The sequence below is a fragment of the Rhea americana genome, unplaced genomic scaffold, assembly GCF_003343005.1.
Source record: "Rhea americana isolate MKP2758 unplaced genomic scaffold, rheAme1 scaffold_52, whole genome shotgun sequence".
In the NCBI taxonomy this organism is placed as follows: Eukaryota; Metazoa; Chordata; class Aves; order Rheiformes; family Rheidae; genus Rhea; species Rhea americana.
Genome location: NW_028186668.1, coordinates 4,693,224 through 4,708,987, shown reverse-complemented (window position 1 = coordinate 4,708,987; position 15,764 = coordinate 4,693,224). Strand labels below are relative to the sequence as shown.

Sequence of the window (15,764 nt, the reverse complement as noted above, 5' to 3'; positions counted from 1 at the left end):
AAAAAAAAAAAAAAAAAAAAAAAAAAAAAAAAAAAAAAAAAAAAAGGAATACACACGGGAAAAAACTTATATGTAATTTTGTAAGGAAGAAAAGCTATTAAGATACTAAGAAGTTCGTAGTATGTAATGCTTCCTTCCATCAGATCTCCTCTCTCCCACCTACAATCAACTTCAGACAATTGAAACACATACCTACAAAGGCAAAAAGGTAAGTTAAAACTAGTATTTTGATAACAAAAATACTGCCATTTCAGCAGAGCCAGTACTCAGAGAAATAGCTACACCCATGCTCGAAACCATGGAGGAGAAGTTAAGTTCCAAAAACGATGGAAAATGGGGAGGAGAACTGAGAACACTTGAGCGCTGCAGACCAGTCATCATCTCTCTATAGTAGTTTGCAAGTGCACAGAAAATAAAGCAATGAGCTCTGAACTGCCTGAGAAAGGGATGGGGGGGGGCACATACCCTCTTCTATAGAAGCAAGTGAGCACATGAGAGMGCTCAAGAAGGCAGTAAGTCTCACAGAAGCCAGAGGGACCAAGACCACAGGGAACACATCTATAGTGTGAAGGGAGAAGAAATGTTCAGCAGAAAACTCGCCTAATGGCGAGAAYGGAAAGTTAAATCAGGGACTGCAAGCAGTTCACCTCAGCCCAGCAATCAGACATAAAAGAAGGACTGGCAAGAATCAAATTGCATTTGCTACTAGCCTCAGCACTTCTCGGCTTCATTTTGTACCCTTTAAAAAAAAAAAAAAAAAAGCCCTAACTTCAGCTGCTAGCAATGTTTGGCTCTCATACGTTCACTTTTTACTTTTTGAGGCTAGTGCCATCCTGGAGCCACAGTGCTGACCCACAGTCCAGTCTCAAGAGTCAGAGAAGATCAAAACTGATGAAATCAGAATGAGCTCTCCGCAATCGTTTTAAACAAGGAGACAGGCTGAAAAACTGCTGCAGCACTACAGACAAGAAAAAGCATTTTAAACCACTATTATTTTTTTTCAGGATAAGACTTATCTGAGAGATATCTGAAGAACATTAAAACTAAGTCTTTAGTTCCTGACAACGTCTTAGAAAGGCCTAATTGAAAATGACACCAGAGCTACAGATGCAAGAGCTGAGCACTCAGCATACAGTGACTGCAGATAGAAAATCAAGGAAGAAAATAAGAGGATACAATTGGGGGAGAACGGACAAGCTTAAAAATGGGGTTTACTCCCAAAATTTGASGTAACAACCAAGTATCTGTGTGGTTTATGTTCAGACTGGAGCTATGACAAAGTGACCAGTGGAAAAGCCTCTCAGAGCTTCCTCAAGTAGTTAGAAGAACAAAAGTTTACCCTCAATCTCTGAAAGCAAGCAGAGACCAGGAAGAGATAAGAAATAGATATCACCCTTGCCAAGGTTGTGGCAGAGTAAAAAGCAACACTAGTTCCAAAATTTAGTCATGAAGACGACATTTAAAGAAGGCACTTTCATTATCTGATTTTTGGAATAACATAGGTATAAGATTAAAATTTATACAAAAAAGTGGAGGATATATAAACAATACAGAAAGTCACAAATATATAATCTTCCCCAAAATGTCTCTCATCTAATTTTAAGTATATTTTAGTAGGGTTGAGGATATCTCCTCTACGATTTATTTGCCCCCCCCCCCCCTTTTTTTTTTTTTTTTTTTTTTGCTTCTAAGTAACTGGGCATATTTAGAAATTTGCAGGAAATCTCTCACTATTTAAACCCAAACATCAAATCAAAATACATCAGCATCAGAGATGAAATCTAGCATTCTAGGAATTCAGTCAAAGTAGCCCAGCTGTGAGTCAGAGATAGACAGAATGACAGGCGTATTCTCTACTTGCAGCATTAACTCAAAATACTAGAGAATTCTATATAGGCAACCTGTGTGGGGGAGTATCAGTTCCTAAGCATTAATGATTTCTATGAATGAAGCTCAGTAAATTCAGTCACATCAACTACAAAAAAAAAAAAAAAAAGAAAAAAAAAGCATTATAATTTCTTAACAAATCAACCAACTATCCACCTCTACCCAAAGCAAAGGGTTGTACAAATATGCTCTCCTTCAAAACTCACCATTTGATTTTATTTCTCGTACGTAGTTACTTGGAAACCACCCTGTTTTGCCATTTAGAGTTCCTTCCCACCAGCCTCCTTCTTCCACTCTTGTAACATGAATAATATCTCCTTTTGAAAAAGAAAGTTCATCTTCATTTGTCTGTTGAAAATTAAATTTTGCTCTCACCACCAACTGATGGTTGCTGTTATCTGTCATGTCCTAGTAAGTGAGAATACAAACAACAAAAGGATAACTTTAGAGATTTAAACAATTATTCCATGACCAAAACAGAAGCATCCWTAAAAATGGAAATAGCCTCTCCCCCCCAACCAACACTCCTCCATGTATATTTTTTCTAAGCATTTGCAAGGCACAATTTTCAAATTCCAGTATTTCTATCATTTACATCTATGGATTTACATCAGTCTAGAGAGTAAACTATCTTATTGTGGCCCCTTCAAATCAGAAGAGACCAGTAGAGCTAAAATTAGAAAATTCTTACTCTCCAAGAATCAAATACTATTTTCTATATATAGTATAAACTGAAACTGCCTTTGGCAACTACAAAGAAACAACAGCTTTATATTAGAGTTTTATTAGGCACTCCAGATTTTTGGGGGTGGGAGGAGAAGAGAAAAGAAGCTTTGGGTTTAAGTTAAAAACTTTAATGTTGGATATAAATAAAGAGCTTGCAGCTTAAAATTTCTGTAATAGGCTGCACTGGAAGATTYCACACTGGAATGAACAATTCAAAATGGCCTACCAATGGAAAATGCCCATATTCTTTTATGAAACCTAAGAAACCATGATGATGCAATTTACTTCGAATATGGTCTTACAAGCCACTTGCCACAAGGTTAGTAAAGGTGCAAACTTGCAGCATGTCAGACTTGAAGCTGCCTGTACGTATGCTCGTTCCCATCGTAGATGTGCAGGCAGACAATCTCTCTCTATTGGAGTAAGTGAATGTTGGTAGCTACTTTTTAAGCCTTTCAAAATAATAACATTCAAACTTCGTATTTTGCTTTTGGACATCAGTTCTGAACATTTGCGTCACTCAAGCATGTTATAAGAGTCAGGACAAATATTCACACTGAAGGGGGAAAAAAAACTAAAAATCCAGACAGCTTTAAATAACCCCAAAACAGTCCCTTGCACTGAAATTGAGAGAATACGATTATTAGAAAATGTCCATACCTACMACAAATAAGGATCGATATCTGTATAACTAAAAAGTAGTGACTCAGTGAGAAAATGACTGTAAGTGAATTCTAGCTAGTTATCCACATAGCAGAATTTCACTTGCACGTTTGCTATAAGGTGATTAAAAACGTATATTGCATCTCATAATTTATCATAAGACTTCTAGTAGCTAAGCAGCTGTAACAAAAGAGGGCAAAATACAACTTTCACAACTTGCAGAATGCTCCAAGATACCCAAAGACAAACTGCTTAACAATTATATTGCAGTAGTTTCAAACAAGTGTCTCTTCTTCAGTCCTCTACTCATGTCATGTTTTCACTCATTATGACTGCTCAACAGGAGAATATGTTTGCATTAATAAACATTAAAAAGCTACAAAACAAACAACAACATTGCATAGCAATGTCAACTACAGCCCACTTACTCTAGCAAGGTGGCTCTCCAACACAAGAAACTGAGTAACAAATTTGTTGAGAATGGTTGCAAATTGAACATCTTCAGCAGCAAAGCCAATCTAAAAATTTCTTGGTCTTGGCCACTAGCTCTTTCCCTCCATCTGGCAATTCCCTGCTCCTTAGTTAYGACAATGGGGCATAGATCATCAAAATGATGCAAGTACTTAAAACTCTGATCACTTCAGTGATCCAAATAGCAGCTAGTCACACAGTTGCATCATCAAGGTGAGTGGGTGGTGAACTGCCAAATGGGAGCTGGAATGGGTCGCCTAAGGCAAGAAAATTTTTGCACGGATTCTGCTACCAGAGAAAACACATCAAGCCACACCTAAGAAAGCTTAACCAGAGGGTGTGTGAAAAATGCCACACACCAGCCATCACCATTCAAAATAGTCTTCTTCATGCATGAAGTTACAGCAGGAATCTGAACTGTCCTTTCAAACTTTTTAGCTGACAAAATTACCTTTCAAGACAGCTCATTTCAATACCATACTCCACCTTCATTTCAACTGTACTGTCAAACAACTGCCCACACAACTCAGTTACATGAAGGCTACCTGAAGAATGATCCAGCCTTTAAAACAGAAAATAAGAATAACTACTAACACTGCCAACAYTACAAGCATCACTTCTGCAGAGGTTTGAATACCCTTCCTTCATCATTCCTTAAACTCAGAGGCAGTACAGCCCATGGAGAAAATAAGGTTTTGCYTTTTAAAAAAGGAACTCTGTATCATGAAAACTACAAAGAACACCAGAGGGACACAATACCTGCATACAAGATAGAGTGGTAAATGACAAGAAAAATAWTCAGAAGTTCATGGAAAGCTGCATATATTTCGGAAAATCATAAGAAAAACTTCTAAAATAGAACCTCATAGGCTTGAACTACAGAGCTGACAGGCACAGCAAATAGTTACTTTGCTACACTATTGTTTACTTACAGATCTAGTTAAGAAAAAAAAATCATTCCTCAGCCTGTTTCAATTCTTCTAGAACTTACCAAACTCCGATACTGTCCCTGAAAGAGTTTTGAAGTTCTACTGTGCAAAGACTGGGATCCAAGGGAATCAAAAGACTTTATCCGATGAGATGAGGGCCGGGCACATACAGAGTCACTTCCCAGCCCTATGTCTGGAGGAAAATTAAAAAAGTCAAACATCAATTCAAGAAATCTGCACATAAATTTCTACATACAACTGTAAAACTCATGCACTTAAAGTAGATTCAAGATATTGGTAGTTGCTCAAGATAAAAAAAAAAAACCCAAAAAAAAGATAGTAATAGAATTATCTGAACTCCTCAGACACTGGCAATTTCTTCCAAATGCAGACAGGAAAATTATCAGAGCATTTTAGGAAAAGAAGGGCTAGGATAGTATTTCTCCATTCCTACCCCACTACCCTACTACTATTTAAAGATAATTAACCAGCATCATTTTAACCAGTTGCCAGGAAATTCAAATGCATACAACTGCTTGAAGCAAAGCCAGCCACATCTGTTTCTTAATTCTTCCCCCCCCCCCCAATCTCCTTCTCAACTAAAACATTCTTTCCACTGTCTCTTTTTTCCTACATTCCTCTCGCTCATCCCTTTTTTGCCAACTAAGCTATTTTTCCTTTTTTGGGGGAAGGGAAGGGAGCAAGGAGGGGATAAAGGGAAAGAGAAAACTGCTTTCTTGAAAAAACAAACCTCCCCAAACTTTTTCCCTCTTTCATTTCTCTCTTCTAAACACCACACTTTTCATCCAAAGGGCAGTGTTACATGTTGTCAGAGCAGGGTACAGGCTGGGGGATCCCTGGGGCTGGGAGCCGGGGCTCCCAGGGCAGCACAGCTGGCCCTCATGGCCAGGGCCTGTCCCACTGCCCTGCAAGGGACCAGGAAACTGGTGGGAGCTGGGGCAGCCCTAGCRCTGGGCACTGCCACAGGGACAGTAACAGGCCAAAGCCAGGTGGTCAGCRGCAGGTCAGGATCAGGCCCCAAGCCCTGGAAGAAGAATGCTCCAGGCCCTCCGCAGAAGTTACATTCAACAGCGTACAAACATTGCTCCTTTGCCCAAGAGTAAAACAAGTTGTTCCTTTTCCTTCTGCTTTCCAAATGCAAGGAAATCCTTTAGAAAGCATCTGAGCTCCAAGGAGCCGCAAAAGCAAATGTAACGTWTTCTAAGCTTGGATGTTTTCACTAGACTGCACAAGCCTCCCAATTGTTTTCCTGCTTCTTATGCCTCTGTGTATTCTCCTTTCTAGCAGTTTGCTATGACTCCAACACTTCACCTGTGTTAGCAGTTCACAGACACAACTACATTCTCCTACTTAGTTGCTTTCAGGCTAAAGCAAGCAATGATTATGGAATCCTCATTATTTTTGATCAAAGGGAAATGACACATGCAGATTTAGTTCCACAAAGAGACTGATGAACAGAATATATCTGCTGTTCCATGTCAAATAAAATCTGAAGAGAGAATTCAACTCATCTTAACTAGAAAATATTCTTACTTCAGCAAAGTGTCTAACGGCAGCTGAGATACAGAAAGAAGGAAAGCATTTGAGATGGACAGAGCACAGAAGAAAAATGTTGATAAAGGATGCTCTTGTTCCCCCTCAACCACCTCAAATGTCTTGCTAAGGTGCATCTTTTTGATTGAGTCATTATTATCCTTCAAAAATCATTAACCTTCAGAAAGTTTTCAAATATAGACTCCTCAGTCAAATATGAGAACTATTCATATTAAGCCACATATTTTGCATGGATAATGTCATTACACACTGAAGTCACAGAAGAACTTTTTGTGAACTTGCTTTCTTACAAGCCTTTAGAGGCTACTGTGTTAATATAAATGCTGCAGCTTACAACACATTACAGAATKAATATGCTACTTCATCTTCAGAGTCTATTTGGAGGCCTGTAGCTAGCAGTGTCCCCCAGGGCTCAGGACTGGGTCCCATCCTGTTCAACTTCTTCATCAATGACCTGGATGAAGGGCAGAGTGCCTCCTCAGCAAGTTTGCTGAGGATACCAAGCTGGGAGGAGTGGCTGATACACCTGAGGGCTGTGCTGCCATTCAGAGAGACACAGACAGGCTCTTGGCAGGAGAGTTGGGTGGAGAGGAACCTCATGAGGTTCAACAGGGGCAATTGCAGAGTCCTGCACCTAGGGAGGAATAACCCCATGCACCAGTACAAGCTGGGGGCTGACCTGCTGGAAAGCAGCTCTGTGGAGAAGGACCTAGTGGACAAGTTAACTGAGCCAGCAATGTGCCCTTGTGGCCAGGAAGGCCAAGGGTATCCTGGAGTGCACTGGGAAGAGTGTTGCCAGCAGGTGGAGGGAGGTGATCCTGCSCCTCTCCTCAGCCCTGGGGAGGCCTCATCTAAAGCTCACTACATCCAGTTCTGGGCTCCACAGTCCAAGAGAGACATGGAGCTTCTGCAGAGTCCAGAATAGGGCTACGAGGATGATCAGAGKGCTGGAGCACCTGGCCTACGAGGAAAGGCTGTGAGAGCTGGGCCTCTTCAGCCTGGGGAAGAGAAGACAGAGGCACTCTTAGCAATGTCTGTAGAGGGGGCATGCCACCACCTTAAGGGAGGGTGCCAAGAGGATGGGGCCAGACTTTTTTCAGTGGTGCCAAGCGACAGGACAAGAGGCAATGGGCACAAACTGAGACACAGGAAGCTCCACTTGAATATAAGGAGGAACTTCTTCCCTGTGAGAGTGACAGAGCATTGGCACAGGTTGCCCAGAGAGGTTGTGGAGTCTCCTTCTCTGGAGGGCTTCAAGGCCCGCCTGGATGCGATACAGGGCAACGTGCTCTAGGTGACCCTGCTGAGCAGGGGGGTTGGACTAGATGATCTCCAGAGGTCCCTTCCAACCTCAACCACTCTGATTCTGTGATTCACAAACTGCTGGAAAAAGATTAGATCATGGACTTTATTTGTAGATCATAACTTTAAGGCCAATGCTAATGTCACCAAAAATTTAAAGTACTCATAGTAAGAGAACTATCAGAAACTAATAGGACTTAAGAATTAACATTAACCAGAAACATCTCCACACTGAGTTTGTTATGCAAAGGAGATGTTTTCTCTCTGCAGTCAAGTGGAAGAACAGACATACCACCAAATCCAGTGTTTAGACCCAGTTCATCTAAGGATAGGATCAGGTGTATTCAATATGGTATGTTCCAACTTCCAAACTACACTACACAAAAATTCTGTTTAAGTGTGTCCCAATTCCTGAAATTCTCTATTTTACAAAAGCAAAGTTAATAGGTCAACACAGGAGCACTTGGAGTTTGAATTAGAAACTAAACATGTCTCAAAGCTGAAAGAAAGCAAACACTACTCCAAACAAACAAACTGCAAGTATTTTCACTAATAATATCTGAATACTTTCAAATTAATTTTGAGTTTTGATGGTCTTAAAGGGCTTACACACATCATTTATGCACTAAAATTTCAAATACAAAACAAACATGTTAAAGGATTTTCTTAGTAGGATTATTTCCAGGAAAAAAAATAAAATTAACTCTGCTGTAAAAAATTCAGAAATCTTGATTGACAATGGAATGTGCATGTTTGATAAGCTTCTGTGAAAACTACCATACTGATATTTCACACTTCCATTCACCCACAGATTTCCATGGCTTGTAACACCCATTCCACAGTTACCTCCTCAACTTCTCCATACCAGCTCTTCTCCCCTTTTCTGCCTACAGCCAACTACAGGTACGTTGTTTCTGTCCCATCTTAAGTTAAAAAGCCTGGTAGAGTGTATATACATAGAAGTCTTTTGTCAGCTCTGTGCTCATCACTCACATTCCTTCAGTTGTGAAAAGATCCATCTCAGAAGATCTGTGTATRCCTGAAATCTTGCAGACCCAGGTGGAGATCTGAAAGTCATCTTTCAACACTAGACAGAGAGATACAGTCTAAAATGCCTTCTACACAGTCACCCAATTAAAGGAATTGTTTGGAAGAAGAGTTAGGAAGACTTACGCAGCTCTGCTTGCTACTAGGAATGAGGCAACAATACAGTTTGCATGTGGTTTTGATTTTTAGTTCCCTCCTCTCCCCTCATCAAAGGGATAAAGCAGAGTCCTTTCTAATGCCGCTTTTTGATGCAGCTTTTTGATGTGGATATTTGTCTATTGATGTCTGGACCAAACACAGTCACACTTTCCCTGCCCCTTGCTCGTCCTCCCCTCCGAGACATCTACGGTCAGTGTACAGGAGCAACTTTAAAGATGTACTGAAATGGTCTTCATCTACGCTTGCAGCTAAGATGAAAGGCAACATCATTAACTGGCATAAAGTAGCTTCWAAGTAGTAGTCAATGGAATTACTCCATGTCAATTCATTAGACCCAAGAATTTAGTTGTAAAACTCACTCCTAAGGGGCATTTCTGATACAAGAAAAAAAACACAATAAATTCCCTATTGTAATACCAGAGTATTATGAGAATGCCAAGATACTTCCAGCACTACTATTAAACCAAACACTGACTGACCACTGACTTTTCTTTGTATCAACTTCATTCTCCTCCCCACAATTAAGCTGAAGAGTGTTTAAAAATGAACCATGATTGTCATCCTCTCCAGCCTCTAATCTGATTTACAGTAGTGGAACTTGCTAATTATAATGTAAAATCCCTGCAAAAAGCAGCCAGAAGATGAAAAGGACCAAGATTAACATTTCTTTACTGTCCTTGGAACAGTAGCTGTTGTTTAGCATGGCCTCATTCTACAACAGAGCACTGCCACCTATCACTTGTGAGCTGTTTCTACAGCTCTCTCCCAAGAAACAGGAGGCAGAAACACTATATCTTGTAGATGCTACCAAAATGAACGATGCACAGCGTAAGGGATCAGAGATTCTCACCCCTCTTACRCTACTGTCAAGAAAGACCTGTGCTTTCTTACCTGCAAAAATAAGTAACACGGTAAAAGTCTTTGGTGGCAACAATGTTCAATCGTGGGAGTGAAAGAGAGAAGCAAAGGTCTTTTTTCAGTAGTTAGTACAAAGTGGAGGGGAAGAGAAGGGGAGAGAGAAAAAAAAAGCCCAATAGGTCCTTCTAAGAAAGCTTGCCACCTAAAAGGCTGTCTTTTGCTTTACTGCAAGAAAATCCTTCCTCAGAAGAAGAGACTAAAGAATCCTCAAAGCCACTATCAAAGTCTTAAAACAGCAAACATAGAATTAACTGCAACAAAAAAGTCTTCTAAAAGGCTGCTGATGTTCATTTTACCATGGATATAGCAACAGGTATAATGTATTAATGTGTGTTGACCATAAGGTAAGAGAGCATCAAAATAGAGTAGATTTTACTTACCTGCAGTCACCTTATTTAAAGCGACTAGAGAGCTGAGAACCTTGCTGAAATTCTGTCCCTGATAAAGATCATTTGCATCGAAAGTCTAAAAACAAAAAAGCAAAAAAAAAAAAAAAACATTAAACATAAAAACCCTTGAACTACGCATTTCTACCATTGCTATCATGCAAATTACAATTGTAGAAGCTATTTCCTCATCTAGGTGACCATCCTTTCAGAAACTGTTACGGACCACTGAAACTGTGGGTATTTGGCTTTTTTTAAAAATCATTTTAAAACAGAAGGAGAACACAAACAGCTGCAAGCGAGAAAAACTGGAGAATGCAGTAGCTAAAAATGCCAAGGGCCAATTAAACTACAGGAAATTGTTCTCTTCTTGTAATTACATTTTATTCAACTTCCCATTTTATTCAACTTCTCTCAGATTTTTTTGGCCAAAAAGTTACTGGGTACCACTGAAAGTACTAAAATACTCTTAGTATACTCTCCCTTTTCTGTAGCAGCCCACAGTCACTATACCTAATTGTTCATAAAACAAGTTCATAAGTACTAAATTAATGCATGTGCTATCTGTAATTCTACAGGGTACACAGGAAAGCACTGTTCCTTAATAGTACGGAATTTTACAAAGAATAAAGTTACTGGGTAAGTTAACTGGAGAATGATGTTAGGGAAATGTGTGTGTGAGAGGAGAGTAGCTAGAGGTTATTTTATGTTATTATTATTTTTAAATCATAATAAAGAAATCCAAACCTCAAACCGTCTTGTAGAAAATATACTAGTAACTTTGATAAGCTGAGTGATGACATTAAACGTCTGGATATTCAGGCAAAAAAGTGACTCATAGTATTTGCCTGAGGTAATGGAAACAACTCATCTAAAAACTCATGAAAACAGCTCTTGCAATAGATCCTATATAGGTTGAAAGGAGTTACAGTATTCCCTTGTGCAAGATTAGAAAGGACAACAAAGACCGAGCTATTATGCTTGTTCCGAGGGATTTAAGAAACAGAAAGAGATTCAGTTTCAGGCAGTATAGTAGCTTTTATCTGCAAAGTCAACAAGAACCCGTCTACTTTCCTGATAAGAGACCCACCCCACAAGCATTATCAGAAAGCCTGTCCCTCCACAAAACAACATTCAGAGACAGGAGGAGAAGACRAGAGAAAGGGACAAAGGAGGACTGGAAATGGGAGATTGGCTGAAAGCAACAGAAATGTCAGTTATTATCATAAAACTTATCTAAAGTGACCACACAACAGACTAACAAACCCGCTGTGATGGGCTATGTGATCTGCTCACAAAGGTAGAACAGATATGCGACTTGTTAAATGTTTCCCAGGTTACTCCTTTGTAAGGAAAAACACTCTTGCATTCACAGTATTTGAGGCACTTATGTACATTAATACTCGGGTTCTGAGTCTACGCAGGTCTTCCTCAGCCCGTGAGCCACCGCTGACTTTGGTCCAACCGAGCAACAGTCCGAACCYGGCTGCACTAGCTTCCGACACCTCTTAAGCTCAGACAGCACACGCAAGGCTCACAACAGCAATGCTGCAAGCTGCCAGTCAGGCAGCCCATGGTAAACAGTAATGTACTCCAAGCAGTTATCAGGTGCATAAAGTAAGTCAAAGAATTGTTATTTAACCAAGTATCACTGGGCTAAAGATAACTTAAAGACTATTCATACTTATTTGAAGCTTTAAGGATAAGTAGAGGGATAAGGGAGTTTCATGGATGTAAATTCTGTAGTTTTTTTTTTCCTGAAACATGAGAAAGTATCAAAATGTTCTATACACAAGAAAATAAGTCAATAAATTACACAAGAAAATAAGCCAATAAATTATCTGATTTTATACAAAGAGAACAGAGACTCAAAGTTGTATTAAYGGCATAATTTATGATAAACAGACATGAGAAAAGACACTGCTAAGAGATGCTGATAAAGTGACAGCAAAGTACATAAACTTGACTTGAAAGGAAAAATGGTTATCAGTTTAACCATACCTCAAACTGGAAAAAAATTTAAGCTGTTATGGAACAAGAAAGGACTGAGAGTTTAAAGTTTTCATCATTAGCTATATACTTACTGTGGTAGTTTTTAGACAAGCAAATTAAAAATATGAACAGGGTCAGGAAACAATGGTCCTGATCCCAAATAAAAGAAATACATGAGAGAGGGGCACTTGTTCAGGGCTACTCAGTATCAGTGAAGGCAGACACCAGAACTGTGTTAGAGGGGGAAATTTTAAAGCAGAACATTCAAGAAATAAGCTTATAAACTATAGCTTAGACTTGCTTCAAAAAAATATATATATTTTTTAAGCTCACCTTCATTTTGAATTCTGATACAGCTAAAAGGTCTCCCCCAAAGTCGGACTAACTCACGAACAACAGGATGTGAGAAAGCCTTGTTTCCTGTTGTGCTGAGACTATAAGGGATATCAAGAACGATTTGATTGGATCATCGCAACATATACAATGCCACAAAAAATCCTGTATCCAGGAAACACACCTAGTACGTGACTTCACAGGAAGTAACACAATGAGAGGATACGAGAAACGTTTGCTTCCTTGCAATTTTATATAAAGCAATTTTGCCAGGAAACCATCCTCAGCGACTGTCACGGCCATTATATTTATATCCAGTATTTGAAGGGGGGGGGTATGACACCTTTCTGAGGAGTTCTACACTGAAGAAATGTTTAAGAATAAACTAACCTAGAGGGATAAGAAGAGATGAAACCTGGCATCTTTGTGGTTTGAAGCTGCATTAACGGACAAAAGCCAACCTCTTCAAAACTCTTGTCATATAAACCTTCTAGTGCAACCCCAAAGCTTAGCTTCTCTAAAGCTCTGAAGCTAATTCATTATTTGCACATCAAAACTGAGCTGAACTACTTGAATAGGCACATTTTGTTTCAATAAGAAAATAATCTTCTTCTACATTAGTGTAGGCTTCTTAATTTCACAGAGATATCCAGAAAGCATCTCGGACATGCATAAAATCACCTCAAGATGTTTTAAGAGCTTAAATGGTGCGGCTAGAAAAAACAGCTTTCCCTGCCTTTCAGTAAAAGTCAGACTTGCTTGTGCACTACCGTGCTATTTCTGATTTTTACAGGTAGATCTGCTCCATGAAGTTATACTTTAAAACATCAATTCTGGGTGAAGAGAAGCAGAGAGGCAATCATTCAGTACCTCCCCTATTCAATGTTAATGGACTGTATACAGGCATGCGCACACACGCACTGAATCCGTAACTGCCAGAATCAAGGCCGAATTTAGAGACCCAAGCATCAAGCAAAGTTATTTTCATGTTGCACACTAGTACCAAACAGAACGGTCTGCAGGCTAACTTAGCTTCTGTAATACTAACACAGCCCATTTTTCAAAACATGTCAGAAGTATAACATGAATTCAAAATYGCCTGTGCTCAAAGACCTAAAACTGCAAACACTTTTAAAAGATACTAGCTCAAAAATACTGAGACTTGTCTTTTAAGCTGTATGTGACAGGCATATATAGATGCTAAATGAATCCTCATAGCAAAATACTTCCAACACACCCTTACTCTCCATGCAAACAACATTTTAAGTCTACAGAGATTCCATCTCTAATGAACCTCGTTCATCTAAGGATCATCTTTTTCCAGAACAGTCAGATAAAGCACTGGTCAGGATACAAGTATAAAATTGACATAAATCACATCAGTAAGGACTTAAATAAGCAAAAATCTTTTGAACAATCTATTTAAATAGAATACATAAATATCATTCCTTTGTTTTTTTAAATTCCATAGAACTGACCACATACAGGTATGTATAAGCATTAAAATAAAGCACAACTTTTAAACAGAGAAAAAATACATACATACATATACATACATACATATATATATATATTAGAAGCTTAGCACCAGAAACACTTTGCAGTTTATAAATAGTTTATAGCAGGGAATCAATAAACTTCAAGCTAAGCAGCCTGACCCATTTACATCTCCCCTATTATCTTCCTGCTCTTCAAATCAGTCTCCTGTTCTTCTGTTCTCTCCCATCTTTCAACATCTTGCACATCAGTATCACAGACTAACACTATATGCTAGAAGCAGGCCAGACCAAACTGACTAATATATATGGGCCTCCCGTTACCTATAATCCTGGGCATATCCCCAAGAGAGCAGTTGTCCATCTGGTCACAGCACTGCAAGTGCACAGATCTGCTGATTCCCCATCACGATTCACAGATCTCCAGCCTCCCTCCCCACTGCCCGGGCACCTACCCTCTGGTGATGAGTCCACCTCCCTATAACCACCCCTGCTCCTTTTTTTGCCTCAATGTTTCAACTAGCTGCAAACTTTATCAGTAACAAATAGATGATYTCTTCCAGGTCAGTGATAAAAATGTTAAATCACATGGTCAAGTACCTACAGCAGCAAATACCCTGCAGAAAGATGTACTACACTGTATGGCAATTCCTCATTTAAAATTGCATTAAACCCTATTAATTAGTCAGGTTTTTTAATACATTTCATATGAGCTATATTGATTTTTTCCATCACTGACGTTTCTTAAACAGCAAGCTAAATGCCTAAGAGATCTATTTCATCCACATAATGGTTGCCAAATACCAAATCCATACTCATTTTAAAAGTAAAGCYGACTTCCGCAAACAACTCTTAAAACTCTAGCACATTAAACATGGCCATGGTAACACATTCAAGGTCATTTTAAGTCATCTGAACCACTAACCATGAGATGATGGAGACTTATTCAAAACGTGCTTATTTTCTGAAACAAAAACATTAAGGGAATAAAGCTAACAGAGCAATACTCACTGTTCTCATCCTTGCAAAGGATAGTCCCTGCTGAAACTGCAAAAGCATTAACTGAGGGATTAGTGAAAGGAAAAGGAAAGTAGCAAATGAGATCAAGAATATAAAACGTGAGAGCAACTAAGATATCCAATAAGCCCATAGCAAGCATTCATTTGTTCAACCTACCCAGACTTAACACTTCAGATGTTCTTATATTTTTTTTTCCTTCTAGCCCACAAAATCAGAAGCCAATTAGGGAGGAAGGAAATTTTTTAATTAGCTTGTTTCTCCTGCTAAGACAAGGTTTATAACTGGAGAAAGGACAAACTGGGAGGTGTTTCAGACAAGCTTCCAGACACAAGTTTTTCTTCAAATACTACATCTTCCACCATGTATCATACACCAAGGGTATCTTGCACATACCCTTAAACTATGACAGACTCAGTTAGACTAACAGTCACATTAAAACTTCACACATTGGTTATGAGAAAAACAGAAAAGTTTCTTCTTAACAAATACATTCTTTTTATTCAACTAGTGCTTTGAAYATACACTCGCACCATATTCTCAAAGGATATTAGTGTCTTAAGCATTTGACAGCTTTCCTTAAAATACTGCAGTGTACACTGTGGCAGCTCAGCAGCTGACTTATGAGCAGCCCAGACATCTGTGCAGCACAGATAGGGCTGGCAGCACTAACCTCACCAGCCATCCCAAACTAAGCTGCAACCCTTAGGCTGTACCAAATACCCAGGACACTTTCCAGCTCAGCTTGGTGGCCTAGGGCCCCTTGTGCAAAAGATTAAAAGAACATTGGCTGGCTCACCCAAAGGAAATCAAAGGAGATTAACAGGGTCTCTCCACCTCACCTGCAGAGTTTAGCAAAAAAA

At 39.3% G+C, this 15,764-nt stretch overlaps 1 protein-coding gene across 1 annotated transcript in view; it reads right to left on the bottom strand.

Moving 5' to 3' along the window:
• The window catches only part of ARHGEF7 (Rho guanine nucleotide exchange factor 7), a 128,294-nt gene that overhangs the window by 66,714 nt on the left and 45,816 nt on the right, over positions 1 to 15,764 (bottom strand). Inside the window, exons 4-6 of the mRNA XM_085318143.1 lie at positions 10,058 to 10,142; positions 4,739 to 4,869; positions 2,094 to 2,295 (exon numbers count right to left, since the gene is read on the bottom strand). Of these exons, the coding sequence (XP_085174269.1) occupies positions 2,094 to 2,295; positions 4,739 to 4,869; positions 10,058 to 10,142 (418 nt within the window). The remainder of the gene's footprint in view (positions 1 to 2,093; positions 2,296 to 4,738; positions 4,870 to 10,057; positions 10,143 to 15,764) is intronic.